A 24,835-nucleotide genomic window follows, 5' to 3' on the forward strand; every position below is an offset into this window, starting at 1 on the left:
TATTATTATTTGAGTGTTATACCCTTACATAACAAAGAAATTTGGGGGGAAAAAAGCACGTTTGGCTAAGGCTTAACAAAGTGTCCAGTGTATTTTCTTCAGTTCAAATGCTGAAAAGTTTGCAAGTTACCACATCAGGTTTTTAAAAAAAACCAAAAAAAAAAAAAAACCAAATCAGAATGCTAAAACATTGGAGCAGCAAATGTCCCAATCACATATTATAAATACAATCCTCTTATATAACTGCTAATCTAATTTAAAAGTACATGAATGTAATTTTTTTTCTGAATGGCCTGGACCACATTAAAAGGCCACACTCTTCCACAGAAGCACCATTTATAGTCAATAGAGGTCCATGCTCTAGAACAAAGAAGACATTTATCCCATTGGTTTTGAAAGCCGGATTTTCTAACAAATATAACTAAACTTATTTAGTCATTTTGTATGGGTTTTTTTCTGAAATGGTCTGAAAGAAGGATTCTAAAACTTACCACACAAGTCAGGTCTCTTGATATATCCACTACTTCCTGTGCTACTACTCAGTCCATTAAAGGCTGCTAAGCCATCAGAGCTGTAGGCTCTTAGGACTGACAGCATGTTTACTTGCTTCTCCAGGACTTGTGGGGTGGTCGTTGCTTCGGGTTTCATTACTACTTGTGCAGCTTCGTGGGGGGAAAGCAGGCTCAAAGTGTGCCACTGCTTTTCAGAAGTCGGCAACGGTGAAACGAGTCCTTGTGAGTTTTTGGAGGCTACAGAGCTTTGTATGCTGTCTCCTCTGTCACTGCTATCTTTGCTTAGATTGGGCAAAGCTTGGTTCATAAGGTCAGGTTCGGGTTCAAGATCCTCCTCATCAATGGCTTCTTCCTTGGAAGACTCCATCTCTTCAGAGGATGCAATGTCAGACAGGTCATCAGTAGCATTTTTATTAAAGGGGTCAGAATGCAGCAGAGGTGGGTCATCTTCAGACTGGGTTTTGAGGTCCATGTCGGCAGTGGTACAAGAGTTATGTGCCCCACTGACGCCAGAGTAGACGCCAAATTGCTTATAGAAGTCAGCTGCAAAATTATAAAAAGTGGAGTCTGCGTGACCAGGCCAAGAGGAATTCTTTTGTTCTCCAGGAGAATCCTTGGATCCCTGGATCATTCTTTCAGAAGCATCCACTTGACCTATCAGATTTGAAATGGCTGGATCTTTATTGGGCTGTAAAGACGTTGGCAGCAGGCTGGCTTTATTTGTTGAAGCCACTGACTCTCTAGGTTGGTCTTTACCATTTCTAATTGATCCTAAAACACCATCTTTACGTTTTGCTTTGCCTAAGTGATTGGCCTGAAGGTGAAGAGCCATGAGTTCCATGGAAGAGGTTGTGAAGGAACAAAACAAGCAGCCGTGCCAAGCAATATTGTCTTGGATAGTAATTGATGAACCTGGAAGACTGCCTGCATCTGGCCTTACAGAGAGATCAAGAGGTTCGTACTGGGATTTTTCTGCTTTTCTCTGTTTAATGGGCAACCTGTCCTCGCTAGCCTCTGAACCCAAAAGTTTTGCAGAAAGGCAATCGGACAGGGCTTTCTCTTTCTTTTCTTTTTCTTTCTTTAAGGAACTGAGGACAAAGTTGTCCATAAAAGTTTGAAGAGACCCTTGAAAGTTCACACCGTTTCCAACCATACTATGATACGCTCGGCCTAGGTCAGAAAAACGTGTCCCTTTGGAAGGTGTGTCAGAACCCTTCACGTTATCTGAAGAAACCTCCGAGGAGATACCAATGGAATGACCTGGATGATCTCCTGGAGAAAGCATTCCTGGTGACCACTGTTGAGATCCCATCCCACTTCGGAAATCTATGCCGGGAAGACCCTTGAAAGCTCCTCTCAGGATTTCAGGTCTAACAAACATGGATCCTTTACTTGATGTTTCGTCTTTGTGCTCTTGACCATGAGACTGTCCAGAGAGTGATCCAGCCCCATTCTGACGCTCCCGGTGATGTCGTTCCAGGTGGTATTTCAAAGATGCAGACTGGGTACCAGCATAATCACAGTGGGGACATTTGTAAGGTTTCTCTCCTGCAATTATCAAAAGGCAAATTTACTGGAGGAAAAAAAAGAGCTCTACAGTTCTACAACAATAACATTTCCAAATGGCCACCAGGATCCATTTCCCCCCCCCCTCCCTAAGGTAATTTCTTCCTTAATATGAAATTAAAATTTTAAGGGTTCACCCCACCCTTTAAACAGCTTTCTACAAGCTTGACATGCTATAAGCACACGATCAACCATCTCTTCTTTAACCTAATATGCTAAAGCTGCTGTAGAATTAGAAGATATGATTATGAAAATGAAGCAACACCATTCCACACAGTGATCATTAAAAGTACAAGCAGAGGGCAGTGGGTGGGGAGGAGAGAGAGAGAGAGAGAGAAAGTATATAACAAATGGATGACTACAATGTTTTTCTGTATACAATAGCACTAAAATTTGTTTAAATTATACACATGGAAACCATTTTTAAACCTAAAAATTTTATGGCACTGTTACGCAAGACTGAAATGAATGATTTAAGTCTTGCTCTGCAGTAAATCATGGATATAATTAGCAAATGGCATTCTGCACAAGTAATTTATCATTATTTGGAGGGCACCATTCCAGAAGGATTCAAGGATCTGCAGACCTGCTGCATTGTTTCCAAATAAAGAACTATAAATATGGTTTATATAAAATATTAATGCAATTTTAGTGCATTGCAACTGCATCGGGCTAAGAACATATAGTTAAGATAAAAGGCAGTCGATAAAAATTAAAGAGAAAAAGAGTAATAAAAAGGTACAAAATAGATTCTGTTGCCCTGAAATTAATATTATCTACTTTTTTTGCTGTGCTTTAAATTTGCACTAATGGTTCCTCTTTTGCTTTAGTGGTAAAATCTGTAATTTACCTATAATAAGACCACTTTGAAAAAATAAGGGTTGGCTTAAGCTGTGTTCTAAAATACATATGATATTTTTGGCTTATATATTTCCATCTTAGTGCAAAGCCCATATGGTTCTTTGATTTCAAAGAAATGTAGGTGTCCTCCATCACATATGTGAAATATGTACAGGCATTCAGACATGCACACACACACAGCCAAAAAAACTGGGTAGACAAACAGGAATGTAAATATATATATATAAATAAATATATAAGGGTGTTGCTTGAGTGGCTATCAAGGGATTCTTTAAAGACCTGAATGCTGGAGTTGTCACTGAAACAGACAGCAGTCTGACAGTCTTAGAAGCTTCTTTTAATGGTGTTCTGTCAATAACAACAATTATTTTTCTGAGCAATCTGAATAACATTTCTTTCTTCTCTGAAGTGATTTGAACATTAAGACAAGCCATCTGTGAACTGTGTACCCTAACATTATTTCTTTGTTTTCTATGTCACTCCTCTGTCCCCATGTCAATAAAAAAATACATGACATAACTAAGCTAGGTATTGAGCTGTACACACACATACACACACACACACACACACACACAGAGAGAGAGAGAGAGAGAGAGAGACTTATATACCGCTTTACAATCCTCTCTAAGGAGTTTACAAAGTCAGCATCTTGCCCCCAACAATCTGGGTCCTCATTTTACTGACCTCAGAAGGATGGAAGGCTGAGCTGGTAAGGATCGAACTGCTGGCAGTAGTAATGCAGAGTTCGCCTGCAGTACTGCATTCTAAGCACTGCACCACCACGGCTCTTTATTCTTGTGCAAATGTATTCATCTCCTTCAATTATGGCCTTCAAGAATGTTGGAATGCCAGCTTTCTAGATAGCAAAGCGATTTTCAGCAGAAATCAGGGAGTTCTCATCCCAACACATTTAGTGGGTGCCATGTTGGAAACAGTGACAGCTTAAATACACATCTCTTAAAAACACAAACATCAAGACATTCTAAGTAGTTTCAAGAAAGAATGGTGACAATATGGAGGAGGAAGTTCAACATTTGAACCTTTCCAGGGCTTCACAATTTACTTGTGAAGAACCCAAATGGTCTCTGAGATTTTACTTTCTGTCAAGTCTTCTCTAAAAATAAAATCTTTCAAACAATACTTAACTGGCCTTTACAGCATATACATGGAGAAGTATCACGGCATTAAGGAGGGTCTAGGACAACTCACCATGGCCAACTCGCTGTGGGATAACTCATCATAGCCAAATCGCCACAGAACAACTCGTTGCTGGACAAAAGTTACACTAATAACAAAGAAATGGTGGATGTGGAATGTCAAAGCCAAAGTGATCCCAGTGGTGACTTGGAGCTATGTCTCCTAAGCTGGAGATGGGATCCAACAGATTACAGGAACAACATCAGAGTTTTCTGCCCAGAAGAAAACTAGTATTTGGAAAACTAAGAAGCTGCTTTTCTAAGTTCTAACCATTGAAGCATCCATCAATGACCAACATTTAGTCCATCTGGACAAATGTCCTTCCTAGCTTGAAGGCACACAAGACACTTAGCAAAATGTGAGCCATAAGACAAATTTTAACTGAATAAAATTTGAATTAAATGCATATTATTCTCCCTTGCAAATCCAAAACCATCTCCAGTCAAAATGTGCATTAATGTAGAACAGGGACAGAAAATATTTTTGAATGCAGAATTAACATGACCCAAAAATAGATTCAGATTTCCTGTTAAGGATTTATAGCCAAAATATTCAATAGATATAAAAGTATTGTATTTCCACGACCGTCTTAAAAGGTATTTGAATGTACTGTATGGTTTGTAAATAAGTGCAGAGCCCATCCCTTCAAAGACGGCTGAACTGGGAATTATATTTCAGGATTTTCTGGAGCAGGGTTCCCCAACCTTGGCCACTTTATGACTTGTGGACTTCAACTCCCAGAATTCCTCAGCCAGTCCACAAGTCATAAAGTGGCCAAGGTTTGGGGACCCTTGTTCTGGAGGACCCATTCTAATCTACAGTATGGAAGACTGCCTTACACTGAATGAGGCCCTTTTTCAATCTACCTCAGATTTGTCTGTGTTTGAGTAAGCAACCTAACGATTTGGATTGCAAATCCCATAATCCTTTATCATTCCCCAGGCTTCCCTAGGCAGCAGGAAGTTGAACAAAATAGGGAATGTCAGATTGCCCATTTAACTGTCCAATTTAATTCTCCAACTTTTTCCGGAAAGTGGTCTCTTAAGCCTTCATGGACCTGGGCTCCTTTAACCTATCCAGGAGTATCATTTATCCTCAAGAATTAGAATTACTAATATATCAGTGGATAATGAAATGAACAAGTAAATGTCCCTTGAAAGATTCTAATACACATACTGAACACTCTGTGTGCATTTTTAAAAGCCATTCAATCAATTAATAAGATATTGATAATCTATTTCATCAATGGCAAGAGAAGGTATTTTCAGAAAAGAATTGCAGCATGGTTTAATTGCTTCATTATTCTGCCTGTTCCTACTCAGTAATTTCTTTTATCATTCTAATCACTCACTTCACACTTTTGAAACCAAATGGAATATCAAAGGTTCTGTGGGATTATTTTTGGATCGTGCACATGTTCCCCACATAGCTCATCTGTTTGTCAGAAATACCAATTGCATTTTGACTCTTTTTTACTCCCTTGCTATCATGAAATATGCAAACCAAAAACAAAGGGGGGGGAGAGATATAAGATTCTTATTTCTATTACATTCTGTTCTATAGCACAGCTAGCTGGATAATATTTTAACCTTCCTCATCATCTTTTTTTTTCTTTTCTTCTTCTTTTCTTCTTGCAAAGCCACACAATTGAATTTAAATCCTATTGTGAATATTTATTTAGTCTCTCTCTATATTTTTCCATGGTTAAGTTTAGAAGAAATAAATATGGATGCTCCTTAGCTCTGAAGCTTCAGTACATTAATATAAACTGTTCAGCCATTTTCCCTAAAGCATATATATATATGTGTGTGTATATATATGTTGCAAACCTGAAGACTTTTTACACAGCTGCTTATTGCTAAACAGTGTCTTGTCCAGAAGGGGACAATCTGTGTTTCTAATTGCTGTCAGTGAAGCTGAGATTCATTATGTGACTTTCCCATTAAAATGTGAGCATTAATTTGTATAATGAAATATCACCCACTGCAGCGTTCATTAGCCTCACTGTATACACCACACTGTTAGCTACCTAGAAACTGTAGTTAATTTCACTAATGGATATTTCCCTACTTAGTGTTTGGTAGGAAATGTATACCGTTAACATTACCTTTTAAACTTTTAAGATTATTTAAATTCAATCAATTATTTTTGACAAAAGTTTGGGATGTCATTACATCGAGGGAAGGCGAGGGGTATAATATTAAGGATGAAGTTATAGGGAGAAACAGATTGGGAATGGGGGAAAAAATCTTTTTAGCTTAATTTGGATTTTTTTAAAAAAAAAAAGTCAACCATGAAACTGTTTCGGTTCCTGGTGCATGAGGCCATTTTCTTCAATTATGTATCTAATCCATCTTGCCTCTGTAAATAGTTTATAGTTTTATAGTTTATTATATTATATTTGTATACCGCCCTTCTCCCGAAGGACTCAGGGCGGTGAATACTGTGAGTAGACATTTAGTAGAATACTGTTAGTAGACGTAAATACTGTTAGTAGACATTTCCAGGAGAAAGCACAAGTTGAGTTTATTTCTGTCAACTTCATACTGACTATTCCTTAAGACACATGACAACTATCTGTAGCAATTTTTAGAAGAGACTGTATTTTCCGATCAGGAACAATCCTGCAATCTGTTTTCAACTCATAATAGATCATAATCTGAACTCAGGTGAATCACACCAAGTTAGGTGTGAAAGAACCACTTTGGGCAAGAAAGAAAGAAAAAGTGTGTGAAAGAAAAAAAAAGACAGGAAAAAAAGAGAGAAAATAGGAAAAAGTATCTTTGTTTGGAAGCAGATTTAAGAAGCCTATTTAGAGACCTACGGTTACCTAGTCTTGAGGGACACTGAAGTAACATCGCAATATTACTGCATGTGGACCACTTGGGAAGCAATGTCAGGCTGAAGAGAAGCTGATGATCATTGTGGATCAAGAAGTGGTGAATGGATCAGCAGCTTGCAAGTTCTTCACACAGAGGCTTCCCACAAAGTGGCTATAAAACAATTGTCTCCAAGGGGCTCTGGAGTTTTGGGAGTCAAAAGGAAGTCAACTTTCATTAATTTCAAGTCCTCATATGAGCAAAGAAAGAAACAAAAGTGGCCCTTTAATTACAATAAAAGATTGATAAAAGGAAGAAGTATTTATTTAGCATGTCTGTCTGTCTCTCTGTCTGTCTATATAATAATAATAATAATAAGAAGAAGAATAAGAATAAGAAGAAGAAGAAGAAGAAGAAGAAGAAGAAGAAGAAGAAGAAGAAGAAGAAGAAGAAGAAGAAGAAGAAGAAGAAGAAGAAGAAGAAGAAGTAATTGGAAGGGACCTTGGAGGTCATCTAGTCCAACCCCCTGCTCAGGCAGGAAACCCTATACCATTTCAGGCAAATGGCTGGCCAGTCTCTTCTTAAAAACCTCCAGTGTTGGAGCATTCACCACCTCTGGAGGCAGGTTGTTGGGAAAAGATTTGGGTGAGAAATGTAAAATTTACACAAGCTCAAAATTTAAGAGAGAACTTTTATAAAATGTTTTATAGGTGGCATTTAGATCCTAAAAAACTAGCAAGTATGTATCCGAACTGCCAGCCTAAATGTTGGAGGTGTGGTGGTGAAGATGCAACGTATTTTCATATATGGTGGACCTGTAAAAAGGTTAAAGCATTTTGGATTAAAATCTGGTGGAATATGCAGAAGATATTTAAGCAAAGGATAAAGTTTTGTCCGCAATTGTTTTTATTGGGCATAATTACGGATACTACTGTTGTGGACACTAAGTTGATATTGAATTTAATTACGGCAGCAAGACTTTTAGTAGGGCAATATTGGAAGAAGGAAGAACTGCCGACTATAGAAGAATGGACTTTAAAAGTTTCCAACCTGGCGGAAATGGCAAAGATCTCAGCGTACTTGAAAGATCATTCGCAAAAGAGATATATTGTGGAGTGGAAAAAGTGGATTGATTATATCCAGAAGAAATATGGGACTAAAAAGTTTCACTTAGCATTTGAATAAGTATTGATGTGATATTTATATTGCTTGTAGTTATTTTATAAGAGTTAAAGTGCGATAGATTTAATAGTTATTGTTGTTTGCATATGGTAGATTATGATTGTTTTTACTGTTATACCTTGTATTTAGCTCTGGGAAGTCGAGGAGGGGGAGGGAGGGAGGGAGGTGTTGGGGAGGGTTGGGAAGAGGGGAGGGGGTTGGGAGGGGTTTTGTTTTGTTTTGTTAAAAATAAAATGTATTGTAAAACTTTTCAATAAAAAAAACCTCCAGTGTTGGAGCATTCACCACCTCTGGAGGCAGGTTGTTCCACTGGTTAATTGTTCTAACTGTCAGGAAGTTTCTCCTTAGTTCTAGGTTGCTTCTCTCCTTGACTAGTTTCCATCCGTTGCTTCTTGTTTTGCTTTCAGGTGCTTTGGAGAATAGCTTGACTCCCTCTTCTTTGTGGCAATCCCTGAGATATTGGAACACTGCTATCATGTCACCCCTCACTCTTCTCTTCGTTAAACTACACATACCCAATTCCAGCAACCGTTCCCTATATGTTTTAGCCTCCAGCCCCCTAATCATCTTTGTTGCTCTTCTCTGTACCCTTTCTAGAGTCTCGACATCTTTTTTACATCGTGGTGACCAAAACTGGATGCAGTATTCCAGGTGTGGCCTTACCAAGGCATTGTAAAGTGGTATTAGTACTTCACTTGATCTTGATTCTATCCCTCTGTTAATGCAGCCTAGCACTGTGTTGGCTTTTTTGGCAGCTGCAGCACACTGCTGGCTTATATTAAGGTGATTGTCTACTAGGACTCCGAGATCCCTAGTAGGTAGGGATAGGTATCTATCTACCTATCTCATCTATCTACCTATCTCATCTATCTATCTATCTATCTATCTATCTATCTATCTATCTATCTATCTATCTATCTATCTATCTTTCTAACATCTATCTATCTCTTGCCACCCTTCTCACATAAATGACTTTTGGCTGCTTACAACTGAATATATGAAAACAATAAAATACATACTATAAAATAAAATAAAAACTTCATAAATAACCATCAATAAAGCCCAGAAACCATCTCTATCACTCTCGTGGGAGCCCAGTCCTGGGCAGAAAACCAAGTTTTTAGGGCCTTATGAAAGACCAGCAGCATCTAACAGTCCTTGTTTTACATGTAAACATTTGAACAGAATGAAATATATATAACGTGAATAAAATTTTTAGTGTACTCTAATTCATTCTCCTCGGTGCTCTGCAGCTTCCCCACAAGATACATCTCTTCTATTCTTTTCCTACCATGGCCTCTAAGAAAACCCTGAGGGCACAGCAGTCCAACAGGGCTTCTGTCTCAAATTATTACGAGGAAGCATCTAGTGACTCTCTTCCTGAGTGTAATAGGTTGCAATCTTGATAATTAGTCAACAGTAGCTTTTTCTTTTAAAGCCATCCCACACAGTGGCATGAATACATCTTGAAATAGCGACTTCCATAGTTAATTTTGTAATATGGGCATGGAAGGAGGGGGGTGGTCTTTCTGTCAGTTCTTCTGAGTGAGTCTGGATTCCAGTACCTCATTCCATTTACTCGGAATCTTAGATAACTGTATTCCTCCCTATCATCTCATTCTTTTCTTGGCTTTGTGAAAAATATAACCCCATACGTACTTTCTGAGGTGCATAACCAGAATGGTTCACAATTCTCCAAAGCTGGTTGCATCCGGACTTGAGTGACTTTCATTTCAATGAACCAAAATTCAATCTGAATTTTCAGTTCTGTTCTTAGAGATCATCAATGTGAAAGCTGCACTTTTAGAACAAAAAGTCTTCCTTTTCATCCACTGTTTGTCAAGTTTTCATCTTACCCACCCCGCACCTTTCTGAACCACCTTAAATCCATGAATTTTATGTGGAATATACATTTTTATTGCCCCAGTATACAATATTAGGGAGGGGGGAAGAATTAAATTAAACTTTGACTTAACAGCATCCTAATATGTCCTTTGTGCTATTAACATGCTTGGGTGCATTACTATTTCTTTCCATTCCTATAATACACAATGTTGTTCCAAGAGTGGAATTAGAAAATTGGAATGAATTCTAATTCTAAAATTCTAAGGGTATTACAAAATTGAGGGGGGGGAATTCTGGTATTTAAACCTTGCAACAGACAGCCCTGAGATTCTGATCCATTGGTTCTTTATCTCCATATCACCTTCCAACTTATGTAGCAATTATTTAATTCTTTGCACATGTTTGTTCTCAAACACAGAATGTTTTGTTATGTTCATGCATTTTCTAAACAGAGGAACAATGAAGACATTTGTGCATCTATTAATCAAACACAAAATAAGCAGTTCTTCTTGGCCTTTAGTTATAATAAAATATTTGCCATTTCTAAAATACTTTAAAAAATAAATGTACTTCTTTTAGTTTTGTATTTCTTTTCTTTCACTGATGTTTGGGGGGAAAAACACTACTTTTGCAAAAATACAATTCAGTTTAATCAAAGTCTTCCACATTAGAAGGACGTGTAAAAGAAAATAGTTTGCTTTTGAAACACCAGGGAATTGTGGGGCTTTTGAGGTATTTAACAGCACCTCCCTATGCTGCTCTGCCTGGACAAATGGAACCATTCTAAACATTTTTTAAAAAAATCTATTTGATAATTCAAATTGAAATTCCATGCATGCAGAAATTTGCATGCCCATTGTTACAGAAAAAAACAACTTTTCAACCAAGGATTGTCCCTTTGTATTAAATTTAACAAAATCAACATAGATAGATCTTTCAAATATTTGAGAATATTTGAGCAGTCTCAATATTTCAATGAAAGGGGGGTTGGTGCTCTTAAATTTATAGGAACAGTGGGGAGACTGATATCTGAAACAATGCTTATCTAAGTTATCTATTTAGAACACCCAAAGACAACTCATGCTCAACACATCAATGCTGAACCATCATTAGAGGACGTTTTTGCAGGAGAAGAGAAGGCTGATCTTCAGCTTTATCTAGCACCAATTTAGCTTTAACCATTAGTTGACTAGATTCTTGTATTAATTTTTTTTTAATTTTTAATTCCATTTATATCCCGCCCTTCTCCGAAGACTCAGGGCGGCTTACAAGCTTAGCAGTAGCCTTCATTCTATGTATATGCCTGCTTATTAGGGCTTTCATTCACCCCCAAGCGGCATTATTACAAAGTCAAGCTTAATTGCCCCCAACAATCTGGGTCCTCATTTTACCTACCTCGGAAGGATGGAAGGCTGAGTCAACCTTGAGCCTGGTGGGATGCGAACCTGCACTAATTGCAGGCAGCTGGTGTTACTTAAGGAGGCATTAGCCCACTGCTCCACCAAGGCTTTAAAGATAGAAGATAGAAATTAAAGAAATTAAAGAAATTTAAAGATATTAAAGATAGAAATAATAAGCTCTTATGTGCTTTGAACTCAATGAATATTCCTGGTTATTTGCACTTGACATAATTTAGATGGCGGTACATATGGATCAATGGAATTTACGGGGCAGGACTTAGGTCTCTTGTGGCAACGCAATGAACTAATGACAAGTTTAACCCTGCCTTCCAGCTCAGCTGCCTCTTCTAAACATTTCTGAGTTAGTGTACCTTCTGTCCAAATAAAATGCCATGTTAAGGTGACCCTCTCTCCCCTGTGACCTTGTGATCTGGCTACAGCAGAATGGCATAAATGGGAGACAGTTGGTCCTTAACAAAGGGTGTGGAGTCAAATTACTATTGCCGGCTAGCTGATCAGCTGCTTGGTGGTCAGCAACAATGGCAGAAAACATTTCTGCATCAAAATCAGTTGTGATTCCCAGCAACTTCTCCCTACAGTTTGCTTGGTAGCATTTTTTTAGAAATGGGATAGCCCTTGCCTTCTTCAGAGAGAGAGGGGGGGAGAGAGAGAGGGAGAGACGGACTGGCCCCTTGATCTAGAAAAAAAAAAGGTATAATGGAATGGATTGAGGATGTGGATTTCCCGGAGGGAGGAAGGGAAGTGCACTCCAGAAAAGTAAGAAGCAACTCAGCCCAGATATTATGTATGAGAGAAAGAGGGTAAAGACGGCTTCTCTCTAATAGTTCCCAGAGTATATGGTAGATAGTAGAGTGCTCCGTTTGGCAAGATTTTTGTCCTTCTGTGAGAAACGATAAAGAACGCAGCCTCAAAGAATCATCAGTTCTTGGTTTGGGACCTGACATCAGGAAATTCTTGGATTACAAAGCCTTTACAACAAGAAGTTCATGATCCTGGCCATGGGTTGAAAGAGTGCGAGATTACATTTTAGCCTCCCCCATCTCAGTTTTCTTCATCTCACCTAATGACAGGGCTGGCTCTACCACCTACTAAATGGTAGTAACATGAATGTAGTTCTTGTGGGTTAGTCCTTGAGCCTCCATACTTCCAGAGAACAACTTCTATGCATTCCTTTATTTTCGGCATAAAGGGATCACGCTTTTATGAGGAGGCCTCACCTGTGTGTATCCTCAAGTGAACTTTTAAGTGATGGGATGTCCTGAATGTTTTCCCACAGTAGGGACAGTCCTTCATGGTAGACCCAAGGCTCCTATCTCTCAATAATGATGGCTGCTGGACGCCGGCAGATCTTCCAGCTTCCTCTCCAACATCTGAAACAGAGAGAGTGTTCTCACATCACTTCAGCACATGTCAAGAAGTTGTTCTCACTCAAACTGCTAATGCAACACAAAGCGAAACATGTCAATACTACACCTGTCTGTTTCATTCTTTTAAATCTGACAGAATGCTGACAATTCATGTATTTTCTTGTTATTCTCTTAAATTATTTCATCTTTCCCATCATCGTTTTTAAGCAGCATATGGTACCTTTATACAGAACTGAATTAGACAAGAAAAGAAACAGCTGTGTCAGCAGCTGGTTTGATTTCTTCTTTTGCTTCATTCCTATTAAGTACTTTCTCATCCTTAAAAAAAGAGAAAAACACAAAAACTTTTCCTTGTTTTTTTCCCCCCAGAAAAGTTTTTTCACCCTTTCTTGCATTTGCTTGACTGTTAATATGCAGATGCAAGCCAAGCTGTGCATCCGTTTCAAAAGTTTGAAGACTAAAGAAAGCGGTAAGAACATTACTACAATTGATACTACTAATATTAATGGTATTAGGCGTAATGCACAGGAAATTAAGCACTTTTAAATATAAGCCTTTGGTTAATTCATTAAGTACTGTTGGTTTTAATAGAAGACTAAGCAGATGTGCAAATCTCTCACAATGAAATCAAGGAGATTTAAAACTGTTCACCCATTAAATGGACTATACCAATGTTTGTGGGAACTTGTCACATAAATTATACCAAGTTACAGCTTTTCTTTTATTCTTTTCTTTAGAGCGAGATGCCATCACAATTTAATTGTGTCACATGATTATTCATACTTCATTCTGCATCCAAGAGGCAAAAAAGAGCTTTAATCCACAGCTTTATCTCAGATAACTTCCACATTGGATTTTATCTGCACTCTACCCTTAAACTGTTCTTGTTCTCTCCTGATGCCACTTTCAGAATAAACTGGTTTAGGAAAAATTGTCTGGACTGAGGTACCTTAGTTATCATAGTTAGCAGTGCACTGATGGTGTTACCTAGTTGGGCAATGCATCTACAGGCAAACAACCAAGCTCAGAAAGCATCAAAGACCCCATAGTTTAACCTCAGCTAAAAATATTGTCTTCTATTGAAAGAATCCCTCTCCAGCCTCAACTCAAACTCATCCCAAGTAAATTATTGACTCCCAGTATACCTCTGACTTTACGAAATTTAACAATCAAAGGCTGACAGGGACAGAGAACATAGGGAATATGGAAAAGAAGAGCCAAAAAACCTGTTATGTAGCGAGTTCTTCGCGCAGGAAAGAAGATGAGGCAAGTGAGTTCAGCAAAGCTCATGGTTTATTGCTTGCAGGATCTGAACTAAGAATTGGGCTGCAGCTTGCAGCAATTTATAGCCAGGCCCCTAGGCGGCAGCCAATGGGTTTAAAGCAACCATTGCCGCCTAGGGGCAGCCAATAGCAGCACTGGAGACCTGGAGTTTGGGTTGCTGGAGAGCCGTTAGCTGCTCCAGTTTACCACGTGATGCTACAATTGAGCCCAATACATAACAAAACCCACAACAAAATCCTTGGTATCATGATAGTTTTGTGAAATGTCATCAGGGCTTAATACATATTAACACTGCATACTTCCATAATATGGAAAGATGCGTGTGATGTGCCCATGAGCAAAAGATGGGAAATATGTGCAAGTATGCTATTTTAGCTGCAAACATATGTATTGTTACTATGTTTATTAGAATTATAGCCTTTTTGTACAGGAGCCCAAGATGATATACATATTGTTCCATCCTCTTGTGGGTCTCCCCCCCAAAAAAAACCCCCACAAAACTGTGAAGTAAGTTGGGCTAAGAGGAAGTGACTGTCCCAAGGAAGGGCATCCAGCCAGTAAACACACAACTCCATCCAGTCGCCCTGACTCCATCCCAAATTAAGGGATTACAGGTTTGGAAAAGAGAGTTATTGATATATTTTCATTGTGTTCTTTTCCATTGTTCATTTTATGGTTCTATTATATTACTTCTGTTCTGTTTACGCTCTTTTCATTTCTTCTTTGTTATCATTGTAAGCTGCCTAGGGTAGCCCCATGGCAAGATAGGTGGTAGCTAAACCTAACAAAGACACTAATAAACTATGACAAATCAAATCAGTGTGCAAACAGACATGTGTGAGAAGGAGCAGAAAGTCTGCAGCAAACCACAGTGAAGGGGAAACAAACAAACTCAAGAAAAAATATATGTGAATTTTAGGGATGTATTTCCCTGTAGTCAGTAAAGTAAATACATGTGTGTTTCTGAGAGGTGAAAAATGGTTAAAATATCTGTCCAGGAAATCACATACAACATGGATATTCCCTGGACTTTGAAGCTTTGTTTTTTGTTTGAATAGAATAGAATAGAATAGAATAGAATAGAATAGAATAGAATAGAATAGAATAGAATAGAATAGAATAGAATAGAATAGAATAGAATAGAATAGAATAGAATAGAATAGAATAGAATAGAATAGTTGGAAGGGACTTTGGAGGTCTTCTAGTCCAACCCCCTACTCAGCCAGGAAACTCTATACCATTTCAGACAAATGGTTGTCCAATCTCTTCTTAAAAACTTCCAGTGTTGGAGCATTCACAACTTCTGGAGGCAAGTTATTGAAAACAATAAACAATTGAATTTTTAAAAAAATTCTCTGAGTGTTCTGCTTGACATTCCAGCAAATTTTAACACATAGTAGATGTTAGAAAGCTGGAAAGATGCATGAATAGAAACACTGAAAGTCTCTACAGCATTTGACAATAATGCAACTTACAATCCATATGGACCATCAAGCAGGCATGAACTATTTTATATTGTTGGATTCCTCAAGAAACTTTAATTGTCATATTATTCGTACAGCACTCAACAGGAAACAAAATTCAACAGAAGAAAATACTCTGAATTCTGCAAAATTAAGATGGTACGTATGAAGTGGAAAAACGCAAATGTGTGAAAGGATCCTCTTATTTTGTTTGCGGTTTCTATAAACATTATACAGCAGGAGAGGGGGGAAAAATGCAGATCAACAGATAGCTAAAACTAACCAGCCACTCCAGATAAACTTATGGAATAAGAGTACTAGTTATGCTTTGCTAGATGTCACTCTTAATGACAGCTTGTTAGACATCTCTCTTTTATCTTGCTGCCTAGGGTATGTGTGGCCCAATAAAAAAAAAAAGAATAAATTTGTAAGATAAACAGCTCGCTTTGCAGATTTAAGAGACTGATTTTCATTTCGCTCAGAATTGATATTCCCCCACCCTTCAGATTCATTTTTGGTGAGGCTGAAAAGCTGTGGTGTTTAGCACTAATCCCTCTGAAAAAGCAAAAATGAAAACAGAGGGGCAGGACAATGTGTGGGTGGTCTGGAGAATTGTCCTTTCCACTTAACTCAACTTATAGTCCGTAGATTGGTCTAGTGGGCCCAATCTTACCTACAAGGACTTTTTTTAAAACATACATTTATGGGCCTCTAAAACTGAGTTGAGAATTCTCTCTCTCTCTTTCTCTCTCTCTTTCTCTCTCTCTCTCCCACACGCACACATACACACAGAGAAAGGATGCTATGAGTAGATCTTGCAAGTCTGAAAGGACATTTCTTCGCTCACCTTTACAACTAGGGGGTGAGGGTGGTTTCCTTCTGTTTAGTAACACCGTTAAAGGAGGCTCCTTCCCTTCATATATTATTGGACAATTTCTCCTTCCCCCTGGAGAAATTATTAGAAATCATCCAACTTAAGTTAGCGAAGAATTTCCGAAGATAATTTCTGCCAAGCTTTTAAACCCCCAAAAAGTTAGCCTTCCGCTGGCAGCAAATTTGTCCAAGAGACTAAAATTGCTTAAAAAATAAAAATAATAATAATTTAAAAAAACCCCGGCAGAATGCACTCTATTGTCTGCTGCTTGAAATCTAAAAAAGATTTCATCAGTTCCATTTTTCTGAAAGTCACAGTTATTGTTTACAACAGTGCCTTTGGTATTTAATAAGTGACCTCATGTTAAATATTCTGCAAGAGTTACCATCGTTTTTTTGGGCTTCTTAACAACTTGCCTCTTTTGTTGTTTTATCAAAGGGTTTAGGGTGGTTTTTTTTTTTCTTTTAAGTGACCATGTATGGTCATGTTACACTGTTAAGCATTAATATGGATCGGCAAAGAATTTGTTGAAACAAAGAGCTATTTTAGAGCTGATTTGGAAGAAAGCCTACCAGTGAGGAGAAAATAGCTCTGCCCTGTTTGTGTAATTAGAAATGAAGATTATACCAAAAAGCTCTTTTGGTAAATGAAAAATATAGACTTTTTTTTTTCTTCTGTTAGGCGCTTGAATGACACAGAGAAACAAAAGATCCATCCTGCCTTGCATTCTGAGTGGCTGCATAAGAAAATATAACTAGGTTTGAAAAAGTGGATCAAGTTTAATAGAGATGGCTAGGGTAGTAGAATCATTCAGACAAATGAGTCATGGCCACAACACCCCTCCAATAATCATAACTATACCATAGAGCATTTCCCTTTATCCGGTGCCAGAATAACAGAGTTGGAAGGGGCCTTTCCTGCTCAAGCAGGAAACCCAAGACCATGTCAGACAAGTCCAATCTTTTCTTAAAAACCTCCAGGGTTGGAGCAACTCCTGCAACCATTCTTTGTATGCTTTAGCCTCCAGTCCCCTAATCCAGGGGTCCCCAACCCCTGGTCCAAGTGTGGTCTTACCAAGGCATTATCACATCCCCTTGCATCTATACTAAGCTGACTCAGCAATAGCTGCCATTATCCTGACCATAGGATGGTGCAACACCATTCTGAGGGGATGAAATGGCTCCTGCTACCATTTTGCCTTGAGGCAATTTAAAAAAAAAATAAAAGCAATTGGACCGGTTGGGGGAAAAACAGCCCTGTGTGAGGGCCACGTGGTTTAATAGGGGTTCACATCCAAGAGGATTGGGTAAATTATGGAGCTGGTAGGCAGGCGATGGTGGGAAATTGTCCCATGAAAAATGTATCATTTCCAGAGTGTGGAAAATTACTTTCTGTTTCATAGTTTGAATCTGAGGGATCCAAACTAGAAGTAAATGGACTTTGCTGCCCATTGGGGATGCTCCTGCAGAAATTTTAGATGGACCGTCACTGTGGTGTCAGTGCCCAAAGCTACAAGTTATCAAAGAGTCCTGCTCTGTTTGTAGAAAAGTTAGAAGTAATAGAAAGAATTAGTTGATAATTAGAAAAGCTGAATCTTGAGTGTGTCATATACGGTCAGTACTCCCTGGTTGGCGGAATAGAAGTAACAATATGTTGGTTTGCAATGTAGTCTCTAGATTGGAGATCCTATTTTATGTACATGAAAAAGGATAAAACAAACATTAGCTTTGTTTGCCCATCTCTTTGTTAAACTAATTGATTAAACTGAAGGAGGAGAAGGAGAAGGAGAAGGCTTCAACGTTCCTCTTCATGGGAAAAGGTATTTAGAATTATTCAGGGAATCATTGTGACACTCTTTCTCTAAAAAAAACTAGATAGCAATCCAAGGGTATTACAGATACTACTCAGAAATTAAAATCTGCCTTACACTTAGACTTCTGTTCATTCTGCATAAATCTAGCTGAAGACATTCTGCAAAATTTAAAAAACATATCAGGAATTTAAATCTGACCACATATCCTTAAGCTAAGGAACCCACTGTGTCTTGAAAGCATGAAATTAATGTTCTGTCAAGCCACTCACAGCCACTCACAGCCAAGAAAGCTCATGGAGTCTCATCATTTAGGGTTATTGAAAGGAAATGAGGTTAGATTACAGAATCTTAGGAAACAGATAGGCCTACATTAGCACCCCATTGGGGGCCTCTTTGCTTCATCTGATCATCTTTCTAACTGCCTCTTGATGCAAAGTAGATGTTGTGGTCTCTTCGGTTGATAAAGAAGGAGTGTACAGATGTTTATAGAGTACAGATGTTTATAGAATGAGTATAGAGTATATAGAGTGACGCCCTTTACTTCATTATGCTTTTATCTTTATTTTTATGGATTTTGTTGTGATTTCTTCATTTCATTGTTGTGAGCCATCCAGAGGCATTGAGAGTTAGACAGCACACAAGTTCAAATAATAATTATTACTTATTTTAAGTAAAAATTAATTTTATTTAAAACAAGTTTAAATAATAATCATACAAACCAATAAAGTCCTGGCTCATAACATAACAGATTTAATTCTGTTTGAAAAGAAGAAAGTGTGGATAATTGATGTGGTAACACTGAGAGATAGTAGGTTGGTTGTTTGACACAGTAGTTAGAATGCAATATTGCAGGCTAACTCTGCTCACAGCCTGGAGTTCGATCTTGACCAGGTCAAGGTTGACTTAGCCTTCCATCCTTCTGAGGCTGGTAAATGAAGACCCAGGTTGTTGGTGGCAATATGCAAATAATGCTCCCAGAGAGTGTTGTAAAGCACTATAAGATGGTATATAAGTCTAAGCACTATTGCTATTAATTACAAAATCTTTTTTCTTGCAGGTTACAGATTCTCTGGCTTCCCCCAATAATCCAAGAAAATCCCAAGAAAAAAACATCCTTCCAAGTGAAGGGAGCCTTTTTCAAATCAGGAAATTGTGATAGCCATGGAGGCTTCAGAATGAGAAAGAGGTGAGTAATTAAATACTAACTTATGACCAAAACAAAAGTTTAAAAAATACCACTAGAAGAAATTTTACAGAAAATCCAAACACACTTGGGAACGAGGTAGAAAGACAGATGCATTTTTCACAGGGGAAGAAAACTTTCAGGAAATTGCAAAACAGATTTTTGATGTGGCATTAATTAAAATGGATGTGGATCATCCCAAATAACTTTCCCCTCAGGAAATATAGTTTTATTATATTCTTTTTAAAAAGAACAACAGCAATGCCTCTTAAACAGTCTTCTATACTCTTAATAATTTGGCAGAAGAAAAAATCCCCAATGAACATTGGCCTGTGTCTTTCTCTTTAACCAGCTGAGTGATCAGAGCTTTTAATATAGCTGTTCCAATTATTGTAAAAGTCATCTAGTACCTTATAACCACAAATATTGACAGTTTATTGCACAACACATCCATGACATTTGAAGGTCACATCATACATAATACATACACTTTTATAAAAATGTCTGGAACAAAGAGATACATGATCAGCAATTACCTCTTACTAGCAGTCTGGCTTTAAAAAAACGAGAACCAAAACACTGGACCAAACACAGGACATCTTATTAATTAAAACAACACAATCTTATTAATTAAAACAACACAAAACTTTGATATAACAACAAAGAACTTTGAATAAAGATCGGTTTCTTTTTAGTTCGGTGTAATTCATAAGGTACAGTGCATACAAAAAAGGGAATATATCCTTCCAGATACTGTTGTTGGACCTTTCATAGGCTGGAAATTGGGATTCAAGCATATTTAGAAGGCCACAATTTGCTCATTTTTATCTAGCTGGCCACTGACCACCTTAGATCTGCATGGAAGAAAGTTCCTCAAGAAAGGCTTATCTTAACTCAACTTCTTGTAAATTGTGAAAATTGAACTCAATTGTATCTGGCCATCAACAAACTGGAGAAAGCAGATTGTTATTCACAAAAGCTTATGCAACAATCAGTTGGTTAGTCCTGAAATTGACCCAAGACAAATTTGTTGAGTTTGCTGCAAAAGTATAACATGACTATCTCTTTTAAAACATTTCTAAGTTTGAGACTTTATGAGAAAAAGGGTAGACACAAAAACAGAAAAGATTCTACCTAGTCCACAAAATTTTAGAAATTTTAGTTGATTACAATACTCAGTAGTTGATATATGTAATGAAGGATGGGGTTCCAACACTGTTTTTCAAAGGGAATTCCATCACACAGAAATATTTTCCAACAGCTTTTATATAAGAGTAATACAATTAAAATTTGTCTCCTTTTTCTCAAACCTATACAAATATGAAAAACTGCTATCAACAAAACACAACATTCATTGCTTCTACTCTCCTAATGTAGATTTGTTCTATCGCTTTACTTGTCTTACACACACACACACACATACACACACACCTTTGGACTTGATCATTGCACATTTACAAAACAACTAAAAATAAATTAAACAATGAAGGACTCTTGCTTTGACTCCTGAAGAGATGGCTTTACTTGCTTGCCTAATGAAAACGTTAACTAGAAAATCCAATTGTTATGTTTGTAGAGAATCTCACTGTTGTTCTCCAGTATCTCTCCAAAATGTCTTTGCTTTCTCTACAAAATCATCTAACTGATACATGGCGGGGGGGGGGGGGGAAACAAGTCAGATAATGCAATTTTAAAAAAAAACAACCAATGGTTTTTCAGAAATTAACTTACAACTCAGGATCTTGAGGGACATACAACTACCATCCATTCCGACTCAATTTCACTTTTTTTTTTGCTAGCGTTTGAACACTTGTCACCTTTTCATCCATCTATGGCAGGGGTCCCCAACCCCCAGTCTGTGGACTAGTACCGGGCCCCACCAAGGCAGCAACCGGTCTGCACAAACAAGCAAAGCCCCATCTGCGAGATTTAGGTAGCACACAAAACCACACATCCTCTCGTCTGCAGAAAAACCTCTCTCCACAGAACCAGTCCCTGGTGCCCAAAAGGTTGGGGACCTCTGATGTATGGCATTGAGTAAGGAATGGACTTGTTCCCAAAACAGCACTTTGACACATGTGACAGTCACCCATTATGCTGATTGCTAACAAGCAAACGCCGAGCTTCTAATTAACTTCTCCTGCCAAAAAAACCATGGAAGAATAATAACAATTTTGAAAGGCCGCAAGGCTATTGTACCTCACCCCCAAATTCTTTAGAAAGAAAGTTTGGCCTTTTCCTCTGAAGCACCATGCTTGTAACCATCTCCATATTCTAGGTTTCCTTGGGACAGCTTTGATCCACAAGTTGAATAGGAAGAGGCAGTTTGATTATTGCCTAGATAAGACTAGTCTCTCCCATACTTCATCCAGATTGTTTATTTCATTTGGAGAAAAATCAAGAAGGGTTTTATCTCTTCTCTCTTAGAGCAGAAGCTTTCCAAATGAATCATCAAGTTATTCTCCAAAGCACCTGAAGGCAGGAGAAGAAGCAACGGATGGAAACTAGTCAAGGAGAGAAGCAACCTAGAACTAAGGAGAAACTTCCTGACAGTGAGAACAATTAACCAGTGGAACAACCTGCCTCCAGAAGTGGTGAATGTTCCAACACTGGAAGTTTTAAGAAGAGACTGGACAGACATTTGTCTGAAATGGTATAGGGTTTCCTGCCTGAGCGGGCGGTTGGACTAGATGACCTCCAAGGTCCCTTCCAACTTCTTCTTGTTCTTCTTGTTCTTCTTGTTCTTCTTGTTCTTGTTCTTCTTCTTCTTCTTATTATTATTATTATTATTATTATTATTATTATTATTATTATTATTATTATTATTATTATTATCTTTTTGTATTCAGAATTGTTATCTGAAAGCAGGTAGATGGCTTCAAAGCCCATACCATAAGGGTTAGTGCAGCTTCTGTAACTTATCTCTGCCATATTCATATCAGATTCACCGAGTCTGACAAACACTTTTTCTTTTCTTTTTTTTTAAAAAAAGAGCATTGTTTACTTGATGCACAGCTAGATCAGATACTCAATTTGGAAGCGTTATCTTACAGAAGTCCATTTTTAATTAAAGTCTTTGGTGTCCTCCTATTGGGATGGGTGTTTGCTACTGATTAAAGATTCAGAGTAAAAGGGGGGGAAGGAAATTGTCCATTCACACCAGCTGTCGTGAGTATGTCGCACCTGGACACATAAGTATTTCCGGGCCAAAGGCTAAGTTGTAATGTGCTATACTGTACCCAAAAAAGTAGGAAGTACCAGGACAGAGAAGTGGACAGAGGCAGAAACCAAAAACCAGATTTAATGTTCTTTCTTTTAACAGAATTACAGCATTGGAAGGGACCTTAGAGGTTTTCTAATCCAATCTCCTGCTCAGGCAGGAAACCCTATACCAGGGGTCTTCAAACTTGGCCCTTTTATGACTTGTGGACTTCAACTACCAGAATTCCTCAGCCAGCTTTGCTGGCTGAGGAATTCTGGGAGTTGAAGTCCACAAGTCATAAAAGGGCCAAGTTTGAAGACCCCTGCCCTATACCTATACAATACAAACCCTATCCCAGGAGTAGGCAACCTTGGCTCTTTTATGACTTGTGGACTTCAACTCCCAGAATTCCTGAGCCAGCATAGCTCAGCACATAGCTCCCTATACCGTATACGAATTGTTGTCCAATCTTTTCTTATTTTTTTTTTAAAAATTGAATTGAAATAAATGACATTAAGGAAACAGAGTGAGTAGGATGATTACCCATCTAATTTTTTTTTTAAAAAAAAAAGAAATCCCCTTAACTTATAATATGGTAGCAACTTTGGGAAACGTTTTGGGAACTGGAGTTAAAACGTTCACATTCACATGTTGACTTTGGTACTTAATTATATTTCAATCCCATACGGTTGCTCTGAAATGAGACGGGCAGCCAATAAATTTAAAAATAAATAAATAAAGGTTGGCACTGCCTATCATTTGTTCACATAATACAGTCTCCCCCTCATATCCTATATGGAACTGCATTTTGTCATTTCTGTACAGTTCTCCGATTTTTTAAAAAAGTAATTTTTTTGTTGAAAATCATTAAAATGGTCTTCTTGAAATAAGCAAAAGTAAAACTAAAAAAACCCCCATTATCCATAAAAAGAAGTGGAAAGGAAAAAAAAATAAAGCCTCTTGGGACAAAAAGGGGAATGTTTTGCATGCTTGATTGGTGATTGTCCAGTAAGACAGCTCTAAATACAACCCAGTTCGGAATCTGAGTCAATCAACTGGTCTTTCTTTATGGTCCACATTCCTGGCAAAGCTTTTCTCCTGTCCTTAATTCTGGAAGATATGTGTAGACGTGAGATGTAAACCCATCGTCTTGTCAAAATATTGAATGCATAATCTTCTGGGGTTTTTAATATATATTTATGAATATACTTATCCATATATTAATGGTATTTATTTCAGTAATACTATCCAATCATAATGGGAACACTTACACGCCTTCCAAATGTATCGGAGAACATTTTACTCAATCATATTTGTAAACATTTCTAGTCAAAGCAAACATCTTCCAGGCTACCAGCCATTCCTCCTATGGCTCAGAGGGGCCTTGAAGTTGACCACCGGTCAACTTCTCCACAGTTATCTCAAACCACTGAGAACACCTGAGCCAACTAGAGCCTTCCCCCCAACTAACCAGCTATAGAATACAAAACACAAAATGCCAACATGCTCAAATTCAGATCCCTGCACTGAGGAGGATGCTACTCTACCAAAGGCCCTTTTTCAAAAGCGAGTGGACGTTGATTTTTTTTCCTTGAAGATGTTTCACTTCTCATCCAAGAAGCTTCTTCAATTCTGACTAAAGAACTGAAGAAGCTCCTTGGATAAGAAGCGAAAGGTTTACAAGGAAAAACAAAAGTCCACCTGCCGTTTGAAAAAACACTTTTGAGACAGCCATGACGTGGATGACTGAGAATCTCCATAGACAGATGCCACTCTACATAGCACCGTACAACTTCTAGGTTTTTATGAACTGACAATTGCGTCAATAAGCCTGGAGCCTTAGAAATATCCCCATCTATCGGTAAGAGCAGGAGAAGGGAACATTGTGTCCCATTTTCCTGGAAAAGGGCTGGGTTTTTATCCCCAACTGTTCAGGGAGAATGAAAAGGGGAATGAATAGAACATTTATCAGAAAATGATTTTCAGATAAATTTTGCTCCAGCTTTAGTAGGGTGGCAGAACTGAGAGTTGACTTGGTGCCACTCTATCAGAGCAACTCCACTGGAATTAATAAGACTTAAATGAAAGCCAGATAGAGGTCATCCCTTGAGAGACCAAGCAACATAATTTGACTAGGAATGTGAATTTTGCCAGACTTTGGCCCATAACCATTGGAAGTAACACATTAATTAAACTTAACACCGGTGAAACAATTTGAGTAATTTGGACTGATGGATGTTAAGGTA

The 24,835-nt window shown here is 38.0% G+C and overlaps 1 protein-coding gene across 1 annotated transcript in view; it reads right to left on the minus strand.

The window, feature by feature from the left end:
* ZNF536 (zinc finger protein 536) overlaps positions 1–24,835 on the minus strand; it is a gene marked incomplete at both ends in the record, with an annotated part of 207,877 nt that overhangs the window by 133,518 nt on the left and 49,524 nt on the right. The window contains 2 exons of the mRNA XM_083370307.1: positions 492–2,060; positions 12,621–12,773. Coding sequence (XP_083226433.1) covers positions 492–2,060; positions 12,621–12,773 — 1,722 coding nt within the window. The remainder of the gene's footprint in view (positions 1–491; positions 2,061–12,620; positions 12,774–24,835) is intronic.

Source organism: Vipera ursinii (genome assembly GCF_947247035.1).
Source record: "Vipera ursinii genome assembly, chromosome: 10".
Classification (NCBI taxonomy): domain Eukaryota; kingdom Metazoa; phylum Chordata; class Lepidosauria; order Squamata; family Viperidae; genus Vipera; species Vipera ursinii.